Genomic DNA, 20375 nt, shown 5'->3' on the forward strand with positions numbered 1-20375 from the left:
AAGACTCCCTGGAAAAGAACCTGATGTTGGGAAAGATGGAGGGCACAAGGAGAAGGGGACGACAGAGGACAAGATGGTGGGACAGTGTTCTGAAAGCTACAAACATGAAGTTGAGGAAAACTGTGGGAATCAGTGGACAGAAATGTTTGGCATGCTCTGGTCCATGGGGTCACGAAGAGTCGGACACAACTAAACAAGAAGAAACACTAGTATAAAGAAAATGAAGGCCTTTTTCAGATTTTCAACACGATGCTGATAAGCTGTATCATGAGGGGCCAAAAACCACTCTGCTCTAGAGTAAACTGTGGAAAAAACAGACGAAGGAGGCTGGATTTAAACAAGTTTTATTTAATTCTTCAATGGGAAGGGGTGGGGGAGTTAAATGATATAAAATAAGAAATGCACTGCCTTACAATCTGCCGAACCAAACCAGCTGTATGTTTCCGTAAGGTTCTCGTACGAGGACACATGTTGCTCTGCGCTTACGAACGGGATGTAACAAAGGCCATGTTGGGTTCAGAGTGCTGCCATGAGCTTCCCAGCAGCAGGAGCACCACTAATACAGACAGCTGGCGAGCTGGATGGCGCAATGCAGACACTTGTAATAAAAACACAATCAAGGGATACTTTTGCTTCTCATTTCACCTATCGCAAGCCCCATATTTTCCCATGCAGTCTCAGCCAGCCATTAACCACGTGGTCATGCTTAGATGGGCTTGTAGTCCAACTTAGACTCCAGCTTCTTGGAGTCGGCAACTTTCCTAACAGCCTTCATGAAGTCCTCCTGCACCACAAAGTCGTGATCGGCACGAATGGCAAACATCCCTGCAAAGACACAAGAGTTTGGGAATCAAGCTGTCAGAGAGAAGGAAAGGGGCGCAATCTGGTTCTTGCAGGCAACTATGTGTGCTTCAGTTTTAATTGCAACGTTACGATCGCAATCCAGACCCTACAAGCATGTTAAGGCTCCCCTTCATGAGCTATAGCCATGCATATGCTCCTCCTTTCATAACTGCGACACATCATGAATTATTTCAGCTTTATAATAAGTCTCCGGGACGCGGGTGTCACTGTGGGTTAAACCACAGAGCCTAGGACTTGCCGATCAGAAGGTTGGCGGTTCGAATCCCCGCGACGGGGTGAGCTCCCGTTGCTCGGTCCCTGTTCCTGCCAACCTAGCAGTTCGAAAGCACGTCAAAGTGCAAGTAGATAAATAGGTACCACTCTGGCGGGAAGGTAAACGGCGTTTCTGTGCGCTGCTCTGGTTCGCCAGAAGCGGCTTAGTCCTGCTGGCCACATGACCTGGAAGCTGTATGCTGGCTCCCTCAGCCAATAAAGCGAAATGAGCGCCGCAACCCCAGAGTTGGTCACGACTGGACCTAATGGTCAGGGGTCCCCTTTACCTTTACTAATAAGTCTCCAATGAATCAGGAAAATCTCGTTTCCTTACCTGCTTCAGTGCATACGTTTCTCAGATCAGCACCATTAAAACCATCGGAAAGCTTCACAATTGCTTCGTAATCTATAAAAGAAGAATTCCTGGGTTAATGGGAATTGTGGACTGAGAGCAAAAACCTGTCGCAAGAATCAGAGCTCTTTGCTTCTGACTGATGCAGCAGTCCTGATGTGTGAACAAGCCAGCCAGGGTGGCTTTGCCCTGCCTCCACATTCGGAGGCAGCAAAGTTTCTGAATTCCAGTTGCCGGAAAACACAGCAGGCGAGTGTTGCTCTTGCGCCCGGATCCCGCTTGCGGGTTTCCCATAGGCACCTGGGTGGCCCCTGTGAGAACAGGAGGCTGGACTAGATGGGCCACCCAGAAGGCTCATCTTACTCCCCCCCGTTCATCATTTTAGTTGCATGCCGTCTTTCCATAGTTAAAACCCTGCTCAAAGGTGGCTCACAACATGAACAATAGTAACATAATTCAAAACGCAACAGAAGTAGTCATAAACTTTAAATAAAACATTTAAAAGTACACAATGAAATTGAACTATCTCCACATTAATCAAAATAAAGACACAAAAAATCAATACAGTGGAACCTCGGCTCCCAAACGGCTTAGCTGATGAACCAATCGGCTCTCGAACTCCGCAAACCTAAGTAAGTGTTCCGGTTTGCGAACGTTGGTTTTGGCTGCCGGCACTGCTTCCACGGCCAATCAGCAAATCAGAAGCCGCGCCTTGGTTTCCGAACGTTTTGGAAGTCAAACGGACCAGAATAGATTTGAGTTTGAGAACAAAGGTACCACTGTATAAAAAACAGCAATAACATTCCCCTCAACCCCCTCCCCCCCAAAAAAGCAAGCAATACGACACACACAGAGTCTGTTCAGCAGCCGGAGTTCACAAGTGAGATCAGGAGCAGGTCAGACAACCTGATACAACATACTATTCATGATGCCACCATAACAAAATGTTTCTTTGGCTGTGCCAGCTTCACTATTCCATCAGCACTAAAAATAAGTGTGGGTCGGTATGGTGTGATGCACGAGTGGGAAACAGATACGGCTGGTGGGCCAGGTTGTTATCTCTTCTACTCCCTGAGGGCCAGGTTTGTCACACCCTTGTGGCTGGCCAGCTGTCAACTGCCTGATGTCCACAATGGGAGAGCTGGGGGAAGTCTCAGAACAGATCTGGGCAGTACTGGGGGGGGGGGCAGTTCCAACATCCTTCTGTGAACAGGACAACCCAAATAATTTTGTGGCAACTTAAAGAGCAACAAATTTATGATGGCACAAATTTTCATGGACTGTAGTTATTACGGTGTTCTTCTCAGGGATGGCTCCGACCTGGTGGAATGCTCTGTCCCATGAGACCAGGGCGCTGCAGGATTTAACTTCCTTCCGCAGGGCCTGTAAGACAGAGCTATTCCACTTGGCTTTCAATTTGAACTTAGCCTGATCTTTCATTCCCCTGCCTTCCCTCCTCCTCTTTTTATGAAGATTACCCACTCTGGGATCCCACAGCTAATTCTCCCCTGGTCTCCTTGCTGGCCCAAATAGGACTAACTTAGCCAGCTAGCCTGGTGATCATCTAATGTTTATTGGGTGGATTTCCCCCCTAAATTGATTTTTGAATTCTGAATTTATTGTTATTCACGTTTTATACTGTATTTTATGCTATTTTTTGGTTGCCTCAATTAAGTGTTTTAAATTTGTTGTTAGCCGCCCTGAGCCCGGTTTTCTGAACTGGGAAGGGCGGGGTATAAATAAAAAATTATTTATAATAATAATAATAAATTTCTGCAGAAGACCAAGCTGCCTATTTCCCTGGAAATTTACAATCTGTTACAGGAAACAGACTTGAATATGCAAAGCCCAGCCCCCTCCCAGATGCATCTGTGAAGCCCTGGGGACTTACCTATTTCCCCATGTTTCGTTATAGGTCCGGCATGGATCTTCAGTATGTCTAACCTGGCCTGTTCATTTGGCAAGTCAATATCTAGAAGGGGGGAGAAGCTATGTTAATTTCGAAAGGTACGCAAGCGAAGGGGAGGCACAGACCAATGCCAGCCCTACAGAAACTCAATACTCACGGATTTTCCTGTCCAGTCTTCCAGGACGCAACAGTGCCGGATCCAAAGTATCTGGTCTGTTTGTAGCCATTATCATTTTAACTCTGTGCAGAGTATCAAATCCGTCCATCTGGTTCAGCAACTGGAACGTGTGGCGAGAAAACAAAAACTTTGGTTAATTGGCGAAGAACTTGCCCCACTGAGCAGGCTGAGAAGAGCAGTGTGGGGCAGCATCTATGCAGCAGGTCCCAGGTTCAGTCTTGTCTTGGCATCTCCAGCTTCAGGCTGGGAATAATCCCTGCCTGGAATCCTTCAGAGCTGCTGCCAGTCTGAACTACTGAGCTGAACAGACAAATAGTATGGTAGTCCTGGTCTGCCCCGCGGTGGACCTTAAGGTCCACAAATGACAACACCTTGGAGGTCCGAAGTCGCAAGGTGGTTAGATTGGTCGCAACTAGGGCCAGGACCTTTTCAGTACTGGCCCCAACTTGGTGGAACGCTCTGTCACAAGAGACCAGGGCCCTGCGGGACTTGACATCTTTCCGCAGGGCCTGCAAGACAGAGCTGTTCCGCCTGGCCTTTGGTTTGGACTCAGTCTGACCCTTATGTTTCCCTCCCCTTATGGTCTTGATCGATGGGCTACTTTTAAAATGAGGCTGCTTTTAACCTGTATTTTAAATTGTTTTTTTCTTATTATGTTTTTACTGAAATTTTATTGGTGTTAGCCACCCTGAGCCTGGCTCTGGCTGGAGAGGGCGGGGTATAAATAAAATTTATTATTATTATTATTATTATTATTATTATTATTATTATTATTAGACTCAGTATAAGGCAGCTTCCTATCAGAGCTGTTGCGTTCTGCAACTCTTCTTTTTTGTGTGTAATTTTTATTAAGTTTTCCATTTTACAATTCAGAACATTCATCAAACTACCTTAAAATGTCAATGACTTCCCTTCTCCCCTTTCCACGGTTCAATCTGCATATCATAAATCTCTGCATTATTTCCATAAACTAAACCATTCGGATTTCATTAATACATCAATCAAAACTTGTTTACACTCTTGGAATTTATCTTAATGCTGCCAACGTTTTCATGTGTACACAGTCCCGCCCCCCATATATCCAATAAACATTTTCTGTTCAGCAGCAGCAGCAGCAGCAACAGCAACAACAACAACAACAATTTATCACGTATCTACGGGACCACCTCTCCTTGTATGCCCTGCGGAGGACCTTAAGGTCCACAAATGACAACACCTTGGAGGTCCGAAGTCGCAAGGTGATTAGATTGGTCGCAACTAGGGCCAGGACCTTTTCAGTACTGGCCCCAACTTGGTGGAACGCTCTGTCACAAGAGACTAGAGTCCTGTGGGACTTGACATCTTTCCGCAGGGCCTGCAAGACAGAGCTGTTCCACCTGGCCTTTGGTTTGGACTCAGTCTGACCCTTATTTTTTCCCTCCCCTTATGGTTTTGATCTATGGGCTACTTTTAAAAAGAGGCTGCATTTTAAATTGTATTTGAACCTGTATTTTAAATTGGGTTTTTTTCCTTATTATGTTTTTACTGTAATTTTACTGGTGTTAACTGCCCTGAGCCTGGCTTTGGCCGGGGAGGGCGGGGTATAAATAAAATTATTATTATTATTATTATTATTCCCCACCCATATGGCCGGGCGTCCCCAGCCACTCTGGGCGGCTCTCAACAGAATATTGAAAACACGATAAAACATCAAACATAAAAAACTTCCCTAAACAAGGCTGCCTTCAGTTGTCTTCTATCTAGAATTAATTATTATAAACCCATGTAAACCAGCAATGGAGACATGACCTTAGGATCCAGGAGAACAGTGGCTCTATCGTTTACTCAGAAAGGACACGTGTGAAGGTTCTAGTCTTGGACATGGTTCTAGTCCAAGGTTCTAGTCTAGACATGGAGATGGGACTGCAATTCAGACACAGAACGGTTGCTTTATGCCAGGAGCTGTTCACTATGTGCACCTTTTGGTGTTGTCTACTTCCAAGGAAAAGACCTCCTCGCATAAAATGATTTCAGGAGGCACCAGTGGTGAACAGCTGCAAACAATTTCAACATCACCGTTCAGCTATTTCGTCTTAGCAACTGATCCTGAAGTCTCACATTTTTTGCTGCCTGCCTAGGATTACAAAGATGTTTGTGTACACGTGAAAGACGACCGGCTCCAGTTAAGAGAAGCGTTACCTCCATTAGAGTTCTCTGAATTTCTCTGTCAGCTGACGTGCCCTCCGAGAAACGACGGCCACCTAAGGAGAAAATCAACAGGAAAGAAGTCAGACCCTTTCCCTGGTACACCACGCAGGGTGGTTCATCAAACCCTGAAAGGAGCGAGGGGAGTTAAAAAGTCAAGTTGCAAGCTGAGGTGCAAGGTTTCTGTATAGAATCTAGGCAAAAGAAAAGAACAGAAAGGGGGTCTGAAAGGTTCCCTTCAAGAGATCACTCAAAAGCAACTTCTGGGTAACAGAAGGTCTTGGGGAGACATTACCTTTTTCAGGTACTTACCTGAGTAAATTAGTTTTACTTTCAGGTAGTTACCCTCAGCCCCTGTCCAACTGACATACTGTATTAAGCTCCAAGTAAACAGCTCCAGGGGGACGCAGGTGGCGCTGTGGGTTAAACCACCGAACCTAGGACTTGCCGATCAGGTTGGTGGTTCGAATCCCCGTAACAGGATGAGCTCCCGTTGCTCGGTCCCTGCTCCTGCCAACCTAGCAGTTTGAAAGCACGTCAAAGTGCAAGCAGATAAATAGGTACTGCTCCAGCGGGAAGGTAAACGGCGCTGCTCTGGTTCACCAGAAGCGGCTCAGTCATGCTGGACACATGACCTGGAAGCTGCACGCCGGCTCCCTTGGCCAAGAAAGCGAGATGAGCGCCGCAACCCCAGAGTCGGCCACGACTGGACCTAATGGTCAGGGGTCCCTTTCCCTTTAAACAGCTCCAGCCTTTGAAAGTGGATGTCATAATACAGTACAGTTGCTAGTTGTCAGGTGCCAGAAGACTCCGCAAGGTTTTTTTTGGGGGGGGGGTTCTTTTCAGCCCACGTTTCCTTCACGGGTAAACTTTTGGGGCCACATTCCAGTGGTGTGGCCAGAGCCAAAAGTGGGTTTGTCTTTGTACAATAGCCTACATCCAAGCCATGCAGAATCGAGGCAAGGGGCAGTGCAAGGAAAAGCAAAAGCCCCAAAGGAAGAAGGCAAATCAGGACTTGCGAGGAGTGTGGCATCTAACGTGTGGGATGGTCTGGGGAGAATCCTGAGGACCAGAGAGAGGACTGGCCCCTGGGGTAAGGTCCTCCACATCTGCTCTTGTGTGTTTGGTGTATAGCAGGCGTGCCCAAACTTTTTTTTGGCAAAGCCGACCAGATTTGATGAAGTGAACATGTGTGAGGGCCGACCAAAGTTGATGAGCTTTTTTTTAAGGACATGAACTGCCAACGGGGGCCAGATTAAATCGATCAGTGGGCCAAATTTGGCCCCCAAAACGGGCTTTGGACATGCCTGGTGTAAAGGTTATTGGCACAGTCATCCTTCCTGCATCTCCCTAGTTTTGACTCTTGTTCACCTGTATGAAAGATGTATCAGCTACATTAAGGTAAAGGTAAAGGGACGCCTGACCATTAGGTCCAGTCGTGACCGACTCCGGGGTTGCAGTGCTCATTTCGCTTTATTGGCCGAGGGAGCCGGCATACAGCTTCTGGGTCATGTGGCCAGCATGACTAAGCTGCTTCTGGCGAACCAGAGCAGGGCACGAAAATGCCGTTTACCTTCCTGCCGGAGTGGTACCTATTTATCTACTTGCACTTTTATGTGCTTTTGAACTGCGAGGTTGGCAGGAGCAGGGACCGAGCAATGGGAGCTCACCCGGTTGCCGGGATTCGAACTGCGACCTTCTGATCGGCAAGTCCTAGGCTCTGTGGTTTAACCCACAGCGCTACCCGAGTCCCATCAGCTACATTACGTGTAGGCAAAGTGCAGTACAGGTAAGCAGAGCAGTTCTTTGGGCAGCTGATCGGGGGGGGGGGGGCACGGCGAAAGCTTGATGGGTTTCTTGTTGAACTACCGATAGATGGGTTTCTGGTACAGCCTTACCGATAGCGTCAATTTCATCCATGAAAATGATGCAGGGCTGATGATCCCTGGCATAGTTGAACATCTCTCGGATCAACCGGGCGCTTTCGCCAATGTATTTGTCCACAATGGAACTAGACACCACCTGCGGAAAGTTGTTACAGGTAGCATGAGCGGCGGTTGCAGCAGATCAAACGGATCTGCTTTAAGATTCTGGAAAGGCATCTTAAAGAAATTGTTTTACCTTTAAGAAATTGCAGTCAAGCTGGCTGGCAACAGCTCTGGCCAAGAGAGTTTTCCCCGTACCTGCGTGGAGAATACACGTTGCATCAAGAAGCAGTGAAAACAAGTGGCAAGAAGTATACATTTAAACAAATGTACAAAGCGATATTGTGTTACAGGTGCAGTGTAGACCTTTGACCAGATGCCCATGCTCAAAATTTCCATTCATGCCCTCCGGGTGAGCCTGCCCCTTAATCAAGTCTGCCCGTTAAGCCTTATCAGTCCTGCATTATAGGGTTTAAGACTTTCTATCTTGTTCAACTGGCCTTCCGGGATTGATGCTTATTGGTTGGACTGTAACTACCTTTAATTAATTACCATATTTTTCGCCCTATAGGGCACACCTAGGTTGTTGTTTTTTGGGGGGGGGATAAAGAAAAAAAATTTATTTCCCCCCCAGGCGCGGGGCTGGTGCGGGGGAAGACCTCAGCCCCCCAGAACAGGCTGCTATCCGCAAGCCTTGGGAGCCCGCGGGAACTCCCGCCGGGCTCCCCAGGGTTGCGGATATCTGCCCGAAGCCCGGGGTGCACTCCGCTGCGCTCCCCGGGTTTCAGGCTGCAGGCTGCTGTCCGCAAGCCTTGGGAGCCCGGCGGGAAGTCACGCCCGGCTCCCAAGGCTTGCAGATAGCTTCCTGAAGCCTGGAGAGCGAGAGGGTTCGGTGCGCACCGACCCCTCTCGCTCTCCAGGCTTCAGCGAAAGCCTGCATTCGCCACATAGGACGCACACACATTTCCCCTAGGTGCGTCCTATAGGGTGAAAAATATGGTATGTTTTTCTGCCTCTGCTATTCCTGTGATGAGAATGGATGTGTTGTTTTGGTTTTAAAACTTGTATTCTTGGGTTGGCTTTTATGGCTGGCTAGGAAGTGGAAGAAAATGTGGCCTATACAGTCATACCTCGGGTTACAGCCGCTTCAGGTTGCGTTTTTTTGGGTTATAGATTATGGAACGGGTTGCGTCCGGGTTTTGGCAGTTGTGCACGCATCACATGCGCTTTGCGCATGCGCATAAGCACTAAATCGCAATCCGCGCATGCACAAACGGCATGCGCAAGGGGTTGGACTAGGTCAGTTTTCCCCAAACTAGGGTCTCCAGCTGTTTTCAAACTACAATTCCCATCATCCCTGCCGAGTGGTCTTGCTAGCTAGGGATGATGGGAGTTGTAGTCCAAAAACAGCTGGAGACCCAGGTTTGGGAAACACTGGACTAGATGATCCTCGAGGTCTAAGATTCTATGAAGATTGTTCTAAGATTCTATGAAGATTGTTTTGAAGAGAAAAGGGGGAAAACTCATGTTTGCTATTATGAGCTCAATGGACAATAGAGGCACAACTGCTATGAGTTCTTTTGTCATTTTTACAGTCAAGCTACATATAAATTCTACAAAACAATGTGATTAAAAATGTATAGAATAATGGGATTCAAACAGCATTTCAAAAGGGATTAAGAGAGACGAAATTACTGCATTATTTGTACAGGGCTGGAATATCTCCGACAGTGCTGGTGTTTCAAATGTAACACCTCCATTTCAGTACTCTATCTGCTGGCTCCTAAAAATGTGACCCCCCCCCACTTCACACCCTCCCACCCCACTGCTACTTGAAGGAATATTGTCACAGAGCAGTTGATGCGGAACGAAATCTCCCAAGAGTCATACTGTTTGTTCAGCAGTCAGGAGGCAAGCAGACCAAGGACACCAACCTGGTGGGCCATACAGCAAGCAGCCTTTGGGAGGTATAATCCCCACACGTTGGAACAATTCTGGATTTGTCAGTGGTAACTCTATAACCTGCAAAGAGAAGTAAGAAAACGTGCCTTGGATTCAAAACAGAAGGTATACAAAGGCCTGGTTCACATGTTAACGCTGAACCATGGTTTTATCAAGTCATAGTTTATTAACCATGGTTTGTTTGATCACCGAAACATAGCTTCACCATGGGTTGTTTGCCCATCTACAAATCAAAATCTGAAACCATGTTGTGGTGGTTTTGCTGGTTTACAAACCTTGGCTTGTTTTCACTATGTCTGAACCTGCCACCCTTCCCTAACCATAATGTCTGGCCACCTCAAAAGCAGGTAGGACAACCGTGGGACAATTTTATGTCAACTCAGAGTTTTGTTAAAGAAACCATGGTTGAAATTTAGTGGTATTTAACTATGTTGTTCAGTATATTCCCACTGAAATGAATGGGCCTAGCTTAGTTATGTCCATTGATTACAACGGGTCTACTCTAAAACTAGGTGAACACAACTCCAAAACAAGTCAATTGTCTGTGCTACTTTTTGTTGTATGCAAGACTTTTGTGCAATGGTTTGTATCGAATATCCTACATAAAACCTGAGCTGCTTTAATAATAATAAATAATAAAAAAAATTATTTATACCCCGTCCTCCCCAGCCAAGGCCGGACTAAGAGCGGCTTACAAGCAATAATAAAAACAAGTTGAATGATTACAACTTAAATTAAAATATTGAAACATTAAAATATTAAAATGTAGCCTCATCGCAGGAGGAGAAGGAAAAAGGAAAAAGGAAGAGGGGGAGGGAATCAAATTGGCTCCAAGCCAAAGGCCAGGCAGAACAACTCTGTCTTACAGGCCCTGCGGAAAGAAATCAGATCCTGCAGGGCCCTGGTCTCATGAGGCAGAGCGTTCCACCAGGCTGGAGCCAGAGTTGAAAAGGCCCTGGCTCTGGTTGAAGCTAATCTAACTTCCTTAGGGCCCGGGCTCATCAGACAATGTTCTGTGTCGATAAATTGATGGTGGCAGGGGAGTCCACAGCTGGCCAGCAAAAACTAATGCTGAACTATCAAGGCCAGCAATGATTTGTTCAATGCTGCCCAACTTAGATATCACACCAATCTAGAGTTAGAGGATATCAGGAAAGGGAAGAGAAACTGGCTTGACAGCAGGGAAGAAGTGTGCATGCTTGTTCTGAGACCCAACGCTACGACCAAATTGTACCAAAGACTTAAATGCCTTCCCTGCCAGCAAGGTAAACATATCCATCATTCAGACCAATAACGTATCAGGCAATTACCTCTCTTAGTTCCCTGATTTGTTCAGACAATCCTCCAATCTCGGAATAAGATACATCTCCAGGATCTTCATGAGACATGTTGTAAACAAGGGGGTCAACTTCTCTTGGCAAATATCTAAATTGGAGAAGCCATACAACTGATGTCACCCGCTGATTTTTAAAGCCCCTCTAAAGCTACTTCCCACCCACAGTTTGTAAGCCACGTATAAAAACTAAGATACCCGAGTAAGCTGACTGCCTTGGGGGTCGGGAAGGCTTGCTCTACATGTTGGGGATATTTAAGAAATAGGCTGGGTAGCATTCAGTCAGGGACGATGCCGTTACCTTCTGTCGTGGGAAATCCTGCAATAAGCAGGAGGAGGGACTGGATAACCCATTTAACTCTATGAGCGTGAGTAGGCAAACTAAGGCCCAGGGGCTGGATCCAGCCCCATCGCCTTCTCAATCCAGCCCACGGACGGTCCGGGAATCAGCATGTTTTTAGATGAGTAGAATGTGTCCTTTTATTTAAAATGCATCTCTGGGTTATTTGTGGGGCATAGGAATTCGTTCATTTTTTCTCTCCAAAATATAGTCAGGCCCACCATATGGTCTGAAAGACGGTGGACCGGACCACGGCTAAAAAAAAATTGCTGGGCCCTGCTCTATGAGCCTAGAAAGTGAATAAGTTTTTATTTAACATTGGTTAACATATATATCAGCTGATTCAGTAACTACTCTTTTTAATGGGGGGGGATGTCTCTTCATGTCATCTTTGCAAATATTAAGAAAACCACCACCAAATTTTACAGCTATTTTTAATACCTTCTGTGATGCTAATGAAGATTAGCATTTAGTTTAAACTTATGGTATTTCCCCCTATGTCTGGTATTACTAGTTGTAATGTGCACCCAATAATCATCTCTACACAACCACACATGGATAAGGAATTAGGAATAGTGTGCTCCCAAAATTTAAATAGTATTATTGAAAACGTTTTTTGAGCTGAGTGCCAAAGAAAAAATGTACTTTATACTGTGCCTCCTGAACCAAAAAGCTTAATGTTACCCTGTTCACCAAATATGCTTTATAAAAGGTAAAGGTACCCCTGCCCGTACGGGCCAGTCTTGCCAGACTCTGGGGTTGTGCGCCCATCTCACTTAAGAGGCCAGGGGCCAGCGCTGTCCGGAGACACTTCCGGGAGACACTTCCGGGTCACGTGGCCAGCGCGACAAGCTGCATCTGGCAAACCAGAGCTGCACACGGAAACGCCGTTTACCTTCCCGCTGGTAAGCGGTGCCTATTTATCTACTTGCACCCGAGGGTGCTTTCGAACTGCTAGGTTGGCAGGCGCTGGGACCGAGCGACTGGAGCGCACCCCGCCGTCGGGATTCGAACCGCCGACCATGCGATCGGCAAGTCCTAGGCACTGAGGCTTTAACCCACAGCGCCACCCGCGTCCCAATATGCTTTATAACCCACTTTTATTCCCGGATTGGCACACCAAGTGCAATGACGCACTGAGTTTTTGTAGAAAACTGGTTCTGCTTTCCGTTCTGATGATCACCGTACCAAATCAAGATGCCAAAGGAAGCAGGTGGAAGCAACTGCTTCAATACTCTTGGAAATTTGATCAAGTAAGAAAATACTCCATCTTAGCCCTTGGTTTGGAATGCCCAGTTTTGTTTCTGCACTGATAGCAAGTGAGACTTTTGAAACACAGATTTTTTTATTAAAAAAATACTCTTTAAAGAAAGGGTTTTTATGGCCCCTAAATCAACCTTTCTCAACCTGTGGGTCCCCAGATGTTGAACTACAACTCCCATCACCCCTAGCTAGCAAGGCCAGAGCTCAGGGATGATGGGAGTTGTAGTCCAACAACATCTGGGGACCCACAGGTTGAGAACTGCTGCAAATGCTTCTGTGGCCAATACTTTGCAGTAATTCCACTACAGGCTTCCTCCATCCCCCTCTCCCCTCCCGCCCACTTGATGAGAAGACCTTACCTCATAATAGTTAGGGTGGTCATATCCAGTGCAACTCTTGTCCCAGGCTTCAGTTTACTTTTATCGAGCTGAATGCAAAAGGAAAGGAGCCAATTGTTAAGATTTGGAAAGCTAAGTGCGGAAGAAGTCGTTTCTTATGGTGCTGTCAGAAACTGACAGCTCTGACCACACTGGTAATCGGGCACTGTCAGATCCAGAGCTGAATCCAAACCAAATGAGGTGACTCGCCAGCTTTCTGATATGAACTGGCCCCATTTTACAGATTTTACTCTCCGAAGTTATTTGAAATCTAAGCCAATTAAAGTATCAAAGTATCAAGGGGTGCTGTTCAGGACAGGGATAGTAACCCATCACAACAATATCTCTCCCAGCCCACACTCTCACAAGCAATTTACGGCACTCACCAAAGGGAAGAACGAACTGAGTGTCAAAAAGACATATTTGCCCACGCATGTGCTACAGCCCTAACATCTGTGCACATCTGAGTTATGATCTGAGAGACCAAGACCCATATTCTCAAACGCAGGATGCTCACCTGACGACGGCAGCCGACAACATATCTTGGTCCATTTGTCGCTTTGACAATGACTGGAAGCAGCAAAAGAAAGAACATGGCAGCATTTTAATTTTTCTGCAATTGTGGCTGCAAAAGGACATGTTGCTGTATGCGCCAGTGTTGATGCTATTCATACTTGGCTTTTCATTTTGCCTTGTTAAATTATTTTGTCAGCGTCCTCTTTTGCCTGCTGCCTTGGGAAGGCAGCAAGCCTTGAAATGTGGCATAAATGTAACTTACTAAATTAACAAAACGAGCATTAAATACACCAGTAAATTAAGAAAACAATCATTAAATATACTAATAAATATCCCTCTTAATGAACTCACATTTCTCTTCTGTTAACTGTTTAAGAACCTCACCAACAATCTGTTTAAAAAAAAAGAAAAAGTATTAGACCTACTGGCCAATATCAAGAACCCTGCCTATCTGAGTCCCACAAAGGGACATGAAGTTCATTCACCACAGTACCCTCAGACATTTTGAGTCTAGACCCGCATATGGAAATCTAATAAACTGATTAGAGCCCCAGAAAAATACCCATTTAACCCAAGAAAAACTGGAGATGCTAAGGCACCCCACGCAAATGGCTCAATTACTGACACATTCCTATCCATATATAAACACTCACCTGTCCAACACTCTGCAAAGCCTTGAGGTCATTTTCAGATTTTTCATACTGCTTGGTGAGCTCCTTCAGCTGTTCCCTTACTACAGACAATAAAACATTGAAAAAGCTTGTTATGCATGTTCTAAATCAGTGTTCTATTTTCCCCCTCGGACAAAAAGATCACATAGGAGCTGAAAAACGTTATTTTCAGATGTGCACAAGGGAGATTAGAAAGTGAACTTCTTTATACATTGATTTCTCCGCCCCTCGATCAAATAAACGTGGCATAAGGACCCTCACAGATGCTTTGCTAACAAATGTGTGCTGTGATCCTGTGCACACTTATATGAAAGCAAGTTCGACTGGAAAAGAAAGCAAGGCAGGACTAGGGAACCTATGACCCTCCACCCTGTGGCCCCCAGCTGGGCCAATGGCCAGGGATGCTGGAAGTTTGGGTCCGGCAACATGTGGAGGACCACAGGTTCTCACCCTACCCCCGCCTTTCAACAGGAACCGACTGGAACAGATGGAGCTTTAGCAGCAAATGTCTTCCTCTGCTTTCCTTTGGACCACATCAGTGAGGCCGAGAGGGGAGTCTTGTTACCTGGGCAGCTCAGGACCTCCATACACACTGCCCAAGCTAATGTCCCAAGGAGGTCACTTTGGTGCTGCAAATGCAGTAAAAACATTGCAGGACGCAGCAGTTACAAGTTACCGGTCTCTGCGGCCACAACAGGCGCTGTGATTCTCCAGTGGTGTGACTTCACCTCCAGAGGCACACTCCATTGTCTCTTGAGACAGACAGATGCCAATAGAAAGCGTGTCCCCCCCATCACCTTTTCATGCTAAGTGAGAGCACATAAGGGGCGTCTCAAGACCACCTGCTTTTTTGCTGAAGGGGGGAGCTGGAAAACAGGGATCTCTCAGAGCACCTCCTCCACCAGGCAGGTCTACTACCCAAGGTGAAGGCATTCCAAGGAGATCACAGGAAAGTAGGAATTGACCATCTATCCTGAGCCAGACTGCTGCTTCATCTCGCTCAATATTGTCAACAGAGAGTAGCAGTAACTCTCCGGAGCTTCAGAGTCCTACCTGGGGATGCTAGGCATCTAACTCAGGAGGTTGTGAACTCTCCTCCTTTGGAGGTTTTTAAGCAGAAGTTGGATGGCCATGTGCCATGTATGATCTAGTTAAGATTCCTGCATTGCAAAGGGTTGGAACTAGATGGCCTTTGGAGTCCCTTCCAACTCTATGTTTTAGGAGTATGAGCTCCTTGGAGGGAAATGGCAGGGTAGGAATCACACAACTGGAAGCAGTCCCCCCTCTCTCTCACACACAGACAAAACCCACTGCAGTCAACTATAGGCAACCAACCATGCCCTGCCCCCCATCTCTCTCACTGCTAAGAAAACCCAATACAGTCATACCTTGGCTTAGAGACGCTTCAGGTTGCGTTTTTTTGGGTTAAGGACCCGCCAAAACCCAGAAGTACCGGAACGGGTTACTTCCGGGTTTTGGTGGTCATGCATGCGCAAAAGAGTTGAATTGCAACCTGCACGTGCGCAGACGCGCCGCTACAGGTTGCCAACGTGCATCCCACACGGATCACGTTCGCAACCCGAGCGTCCACTGTAAATGGAAATACAACCTGCCCACGTGACGCTGACACAAAAACCTTACACATACACTATATGGAAGAATGAAAGCTTACTACCTCTCCCCTCAATGTCTCCTTCCCCACCTCTTTTCTCCCCCAATGTAAATGCTGTCTATAACATCGTATGTCTCACACTGAATATGAATGATCTGTAGAAAGAACTCTTATCAGCTGGAAGCAGACGCTGTGGGTACCTTTGTGACACAAGAAAACCTTTAATAAAAACCAAAACAAAGAAGAATCGGAAGGGACCCTGGGGGTGATCCAGCCCAACCCTTCAGGACTCTCAACTAACTATTCTTATTTTTATTGCCAACAGCAACTTGAAGTAGCTCTCCAAAGCTTCATTGTCCTACCCAGAGATGCCAGGCATCTAACTGAGGAGCTTGTAGCCTCTGGAAGTTTTTATGCCTGGGTTGGACGGCCATCTGCTGCCATGTGTGATGCTAGTTGAAATTGTGAGGGGGTTGGGCTGGATGACCCTAGAGGGTCCCTTCCAACTCTATCAACCTAGGACAGTGGTAGCGAACCTATGGCACGCGTGCCAGAGGGGGCACTCAGAGCCCTCTCTGTGGGCACACGTACCATCGCCCCAGCACAGAGTTCGTAGGGGCAGCATGTGCGCTGAGTAGAGCCATGCGTGCGCAAGTAGCCTGTTTGCCACCCATGGGCTGCAGAAACGTAAATGTTCCATTCCGCTCTCTTAAAGCGCCTCATTGCAGAACTGTCAGTAAGCCGGGCGGCATTTTGCTCCCTCCCACATGAGCGGGCTTTAGAAGTGCAGCCCGGCGAGCTAGCCATCGAATCACAGGATTGTGGGGAGTTGGAAGGGAACCCGAGGGTCATCTAAGTCCAACCCCCCTGCGATGCAGGGATCTCAACGACAGCATCCACGGCAGATGGCCATTCAGCTTCTGCTTCAAATCTCCCAAAGAAGTGTTTCTTGAAGGGAAATCATCAAAACGGCCATGTTGTCTGGGAGCAATTCCCTTTTCGTGATTTCCCAAACAAGGGTAATGCAAACTTTCACCTTTCAATAAAGAGTTGTTTGTATCGTTAAAAGCTCTGTTATTGTGTTTTTCTTTTAAGACAAAGTATGTTAGCGTATGAGTTGTTGTTTTCCTGTAAACTAAAACTGCATTAAGAAATTCCTTCCAGTAGCAGCTTAGAGACTTGGTATGGGCTTTCGTGTACATGCACACTTCTTCAGATACACTGAAAGAGAAGTCCCCAGACCCTTATGTCTGGTGACTTGTGTTTCAGTGTATCTTAGGTCTGGCGACTTCTTCTAACTTAGTTGGTCTCTAAGGTGCTACTGGAAGGAATTTTGGTTTGTTTGTTTGGACTATGGCAGACCAACACGGCTGCCTACCTGTAACTAAAACCGCAGTACGGTATTCAGGTTAAATGGCAGTGTTGGCACTTTGCGATAAATAAGTGGGTTTTGGGTTGCAGTTTGGGCACTCGGTCTCTAAAAGGTTCGTCATTGTCCCAGGTACAGCAATGCGCTCTATGTGTGGCTACCTTTGAAGGTGACCCAGAAACTACAACTAATCCAGAATGCAGCAGCTAGACTGGCCTCGGCCCAGTACAATGGTACCTCGAGTTACATACGCTTCAGGTTACAGACTCTGCTAACCCAGAAATAGTACTTCGGGTTAAGAACTTTGCTTCAGGATGAGAACAGAAATCGTGCTCCGGCAGCGCGGCGGCAGCAGGAGGCCCCATTAGCTAAAGTGGTGCTTCAGGTTAAGAACAGTTTCAGGTTAAGAACGGACCTCCGGAACGAATTAAGTACTTAACCCGAGGTACCACTGTACATATCTATATATAGAGATTTATCTGAATTTTGAGATACCACTGTATACCTGAAGGAGCGTCTCCACCCCCGTCGTTCTGCCCGGATGCTGAGGTCCAGCTCCGAGGGCCTTCTGGCAGTTCCCTCACTGCGAGAAGCAAAGCTACAGGGAACCAGGCAGAGGCCTTCTTGGTGGTGGCACCTGTCCTGTGGAACGCCCTCTCTTTAGATGTCAAAGATAACTGCAACCAGATTTTTAGAAGACATCTGAAGGCAGCCCTGTTTAGGGAAGCTTTTAATGTTTGATGGACTACTGTATTTTAATCTTTTGTTGGAAGCCGCCCACCCTGCCAGATGGTCAGGGTATAAATAACAAATTATTATTGTTGTTGTTGTTGTTGTTACAGTGGTACCTCTGGTTACGTACTTAATTTGTTCCGGAGGTCCGTTCTTAACCTGAAGCACCACTTTAGCTAAAGGGGCCTCCTGCTGCTGCTGCTGCTTGATTTCTGTTCTCATCCTGAAGCAAAGTTCTTAACCTGAAGCACTATTTCTGGGTTAGCAGAGTCTGTAACCTGAAGCGTCTGTAACCTGAAGCGTATGTAACCCGAGGTACCACTGTATAAGACAGCTCTTTATGTTCCCATAAGCCCAACGCTCCCAGCTACGGCATCACACTTCCAGAAGTGCTTAAGAGACTCAAATCAGGGTGATGAAGCTGTGGCCCACCAGGTCAACTCTGACCATACGTCATACTGGGCACAGCTGGTGTGAATTGGTCCAACATCATTTAGGTAAAGGTGGAGGGACCCCTGACCATTAGGTCCAGTCGTGACCGACTCTGGGGTTGCGGCCCTCATCTCGCTTTATTGGCCGAGGGAGCCGGCGTACAGCTTCTGGGTCATGACTAAGCCGCTTCTGGGGGAGCAGCGCACGGAAACACCGTTTACCTTCCCGCTGGAGCGGTACCTATTGATCTACTTGCTCTTTGTGCTTTCGAACTGCTAGGTTGGCAGGAGACCCACAAATTCCCCATCCATGGGCCGCCGCCGCGCCGCCACAGCACGACTTCTGTTTTCATCCTGAAGCAAAGTTCGTAACCCGAGGTACTATTTCTGGGTTAGCGGGGTCTGTAACCTGAAGCGTATGTAACCCGAGGTACCACTGTACTAGGTAGAGCTCCTTGGAGGGAAAAGGCGAGGGACCCCCAGGGGCCATCCATCCCAACCCCCTTGGGACGCGAGACTCCCTGGCCTCCCTAGCAGCTCTTCCTGTGCTCAGATAGGAATACAGGCCAATAAAGAGAAGGGGGATGAGGCCTAGGAAGCCCCCCCTCCCTCCCTCCCTCCCTGCCAGGCCCGGCCGCGACAAAGCGGGCCCCCCCCGGCCACTCACGCTCCTTGAGGCGCCCGTCGATCTCCTTGTGCTCCAGGAGCTTCTTGCGGTAGTCCTGCAGCGCCTTGTCTCGGGGCTCCGCCATGATGATGATGATGCCGATGCGGCTCTGGGCCGGGAGGCGGGCACTGCGCACGCGCAGGCGCCGCGAGGGACGCCGGGAGAGGAAATGCACCGAAGAAAGGGAGGGAAGGAGGGGCTTCCTCTCTCTATGGCTCATCCGCCGGCCCTAGACTGCTTCCCGCAGCTCTTCGGCCAGCGGCCTTTGAAGAGCTCCCCCTGCCGGCTCGGAGGCGACCTCGCGGGTTAACGCGTGAAACCCCAGAAAGAAAGAGGACTTTGAATTTGGAATAAATGTATAATCTAATGCAAACCCTTTAAGCTTTGTGTATAGATATTTACACTAGTATAACTTCTGAAAGTCACTTGTAATAAGATGAAGAAGGTTTAAAATTGGATTACTAAGAATATAAACAAGCACTAAACAATGGCTGCATTTTAAATTGCGTTTTAAATTGTATTTTAAATTGGTGTTTTTATGTTTTTACTGTCATTTTACTGCTGTTAGCCGACCTGAGCCCAGCTCTGGCTGGGGAGGGCGGGGTATAAATAAAATTTATTATTATTATTACTATTATTACTATTAATGGAACCAAGAGGGGGAGTGGAGGGAAGTCAAGCAAAATTATGACTTAAAAATTTGTTCATGATGTTTTGTTTTCTTTTTCCAATGTAGTGTTGTTGTTATTTTTATTGTTTCTTCTATCGTTATGTTATTTTTGCAACCGCCCTGAAAAGGAGGTGACCTTACGGGTGGGAGAATTGTCTGTTTCAAAGGGTCTCCCCGGGGCCATCTAGTCTGACCCGCTTGCAGTGTGGGAACTGCAGCTAAAGACTGGCTTGCTTCAGGTCAAGGCGTTTGCCTGAGGTTGCTGGGAGGGTAGAATGGTAGAATCACCAGAATAGTAGAGTTGGAAGTGTTACCGGAAAAATCCGAGGGCTCCCTTGGACAAAAAGTAAAGACACCAACCAGAGTAAATTGAAGCAAATCAGCAGCCTGTAGGCTTGGTCTTTATTGAAGAAAGACTGTCGCGACAGGGTGCTCCCCTCACTTGCAGGTGGGAGGAAAGACACAGAAAAATGGTGTGCAAGACCTTATAAAACTTTTTGAATTCCCATTCTGTAAGTCAAGCCCACCCCCAGAAACATCATGCATACATTACAGAAAGGAGGGGTTGAGGGAGGGGTGGTGCTGGTAACCTGAGTCTCCTGTCACCTGGCTGGTTCCCTTCTCTCCCCCTCCCCATGAGTCACTTCCAGGAGACAAAGGGGAGTTGGCAGTTTCCTGCCCCCAGAGGGAAGATCTGATCATTGTCCTTTGTTTCAGTCCATGCTGAATCCACTCCCATATGCAAGTTCTTTGTGATCTTGATTGTCT

General features: G+C 47.1%; 1 protein-coding gene across 1 annotated transcript; it reads right to left on the minus strand.

The window, feature by feature from the left end:
• Positions 1–328: 328 nt before the first annotated feature.
• On the minus strand, positions 329–19098 carry PSMC6 (proteasome 26S subunit, ATPase 6). The gene is made up of 14 exons (XM_081914146.1): positions 18938–19098; positions 14109–14188; positions 13807–13846; positions 13457–13509; positions 12922–12989; positions 10937–11051; positions 9599–9686; positions 7861–7922; positions 7638–7761; positions 5734–5795; positions 3535–3655; positions 3360–3440; positions 1451–1522; positions 329–825 (listed from the first exon to the last, which is right to left on the minus strand). Exons 1-14 carry the CDS (start codon positions 19020–19022, stop codon positions 707–709), a joined length of 1170 nt encoding a protein of 389 aa, XP_081770272.1. The 5' UTR covers positions 19023–19098; the 3' UTR covers positions 329–706.
• Positions 19099–20375: the final 1277 nt, after the last annotated feature.

This window comes from Podarcis melisellensis (genome assembly GCF_964234715.1).
Source record: "Podarcis melisellensis genome assembly, chromosome: 1".
Classification (NCBI taxonomy): domain Eukaryota; kingdom Metazoa; phylum Chordata; class Lepidosauria; order Squamata; family Lacertidae; genus Podarcis; species Podarcis melisellensis.

Excerpts from the sequence above, each read along its gene's own strand:
- PSMC6 (XM_081914146.1), bottom strand. The coding sequence starts at position 19,022 with ATGGCGGAGCCCCGAGACAAGGCGCTGCAGGACTACCGCAAGAAGCTC. Across the intron at positions 9,687-10,936 it reads AAATCAGGGAACTAAGAGAG|GTTATAGAGTTACCACTGAC; the intron begins GTAATTGCCTGA and ends TTCTCTTTGCAG. Across the intron at positions 3,656-5,733 it reads TTCAGAGAACTCTAATGGAG|TTGCTGAACCAGATGGACGG; the intron begins GTAACGCTTCTC and ends CACACGTTCCAG.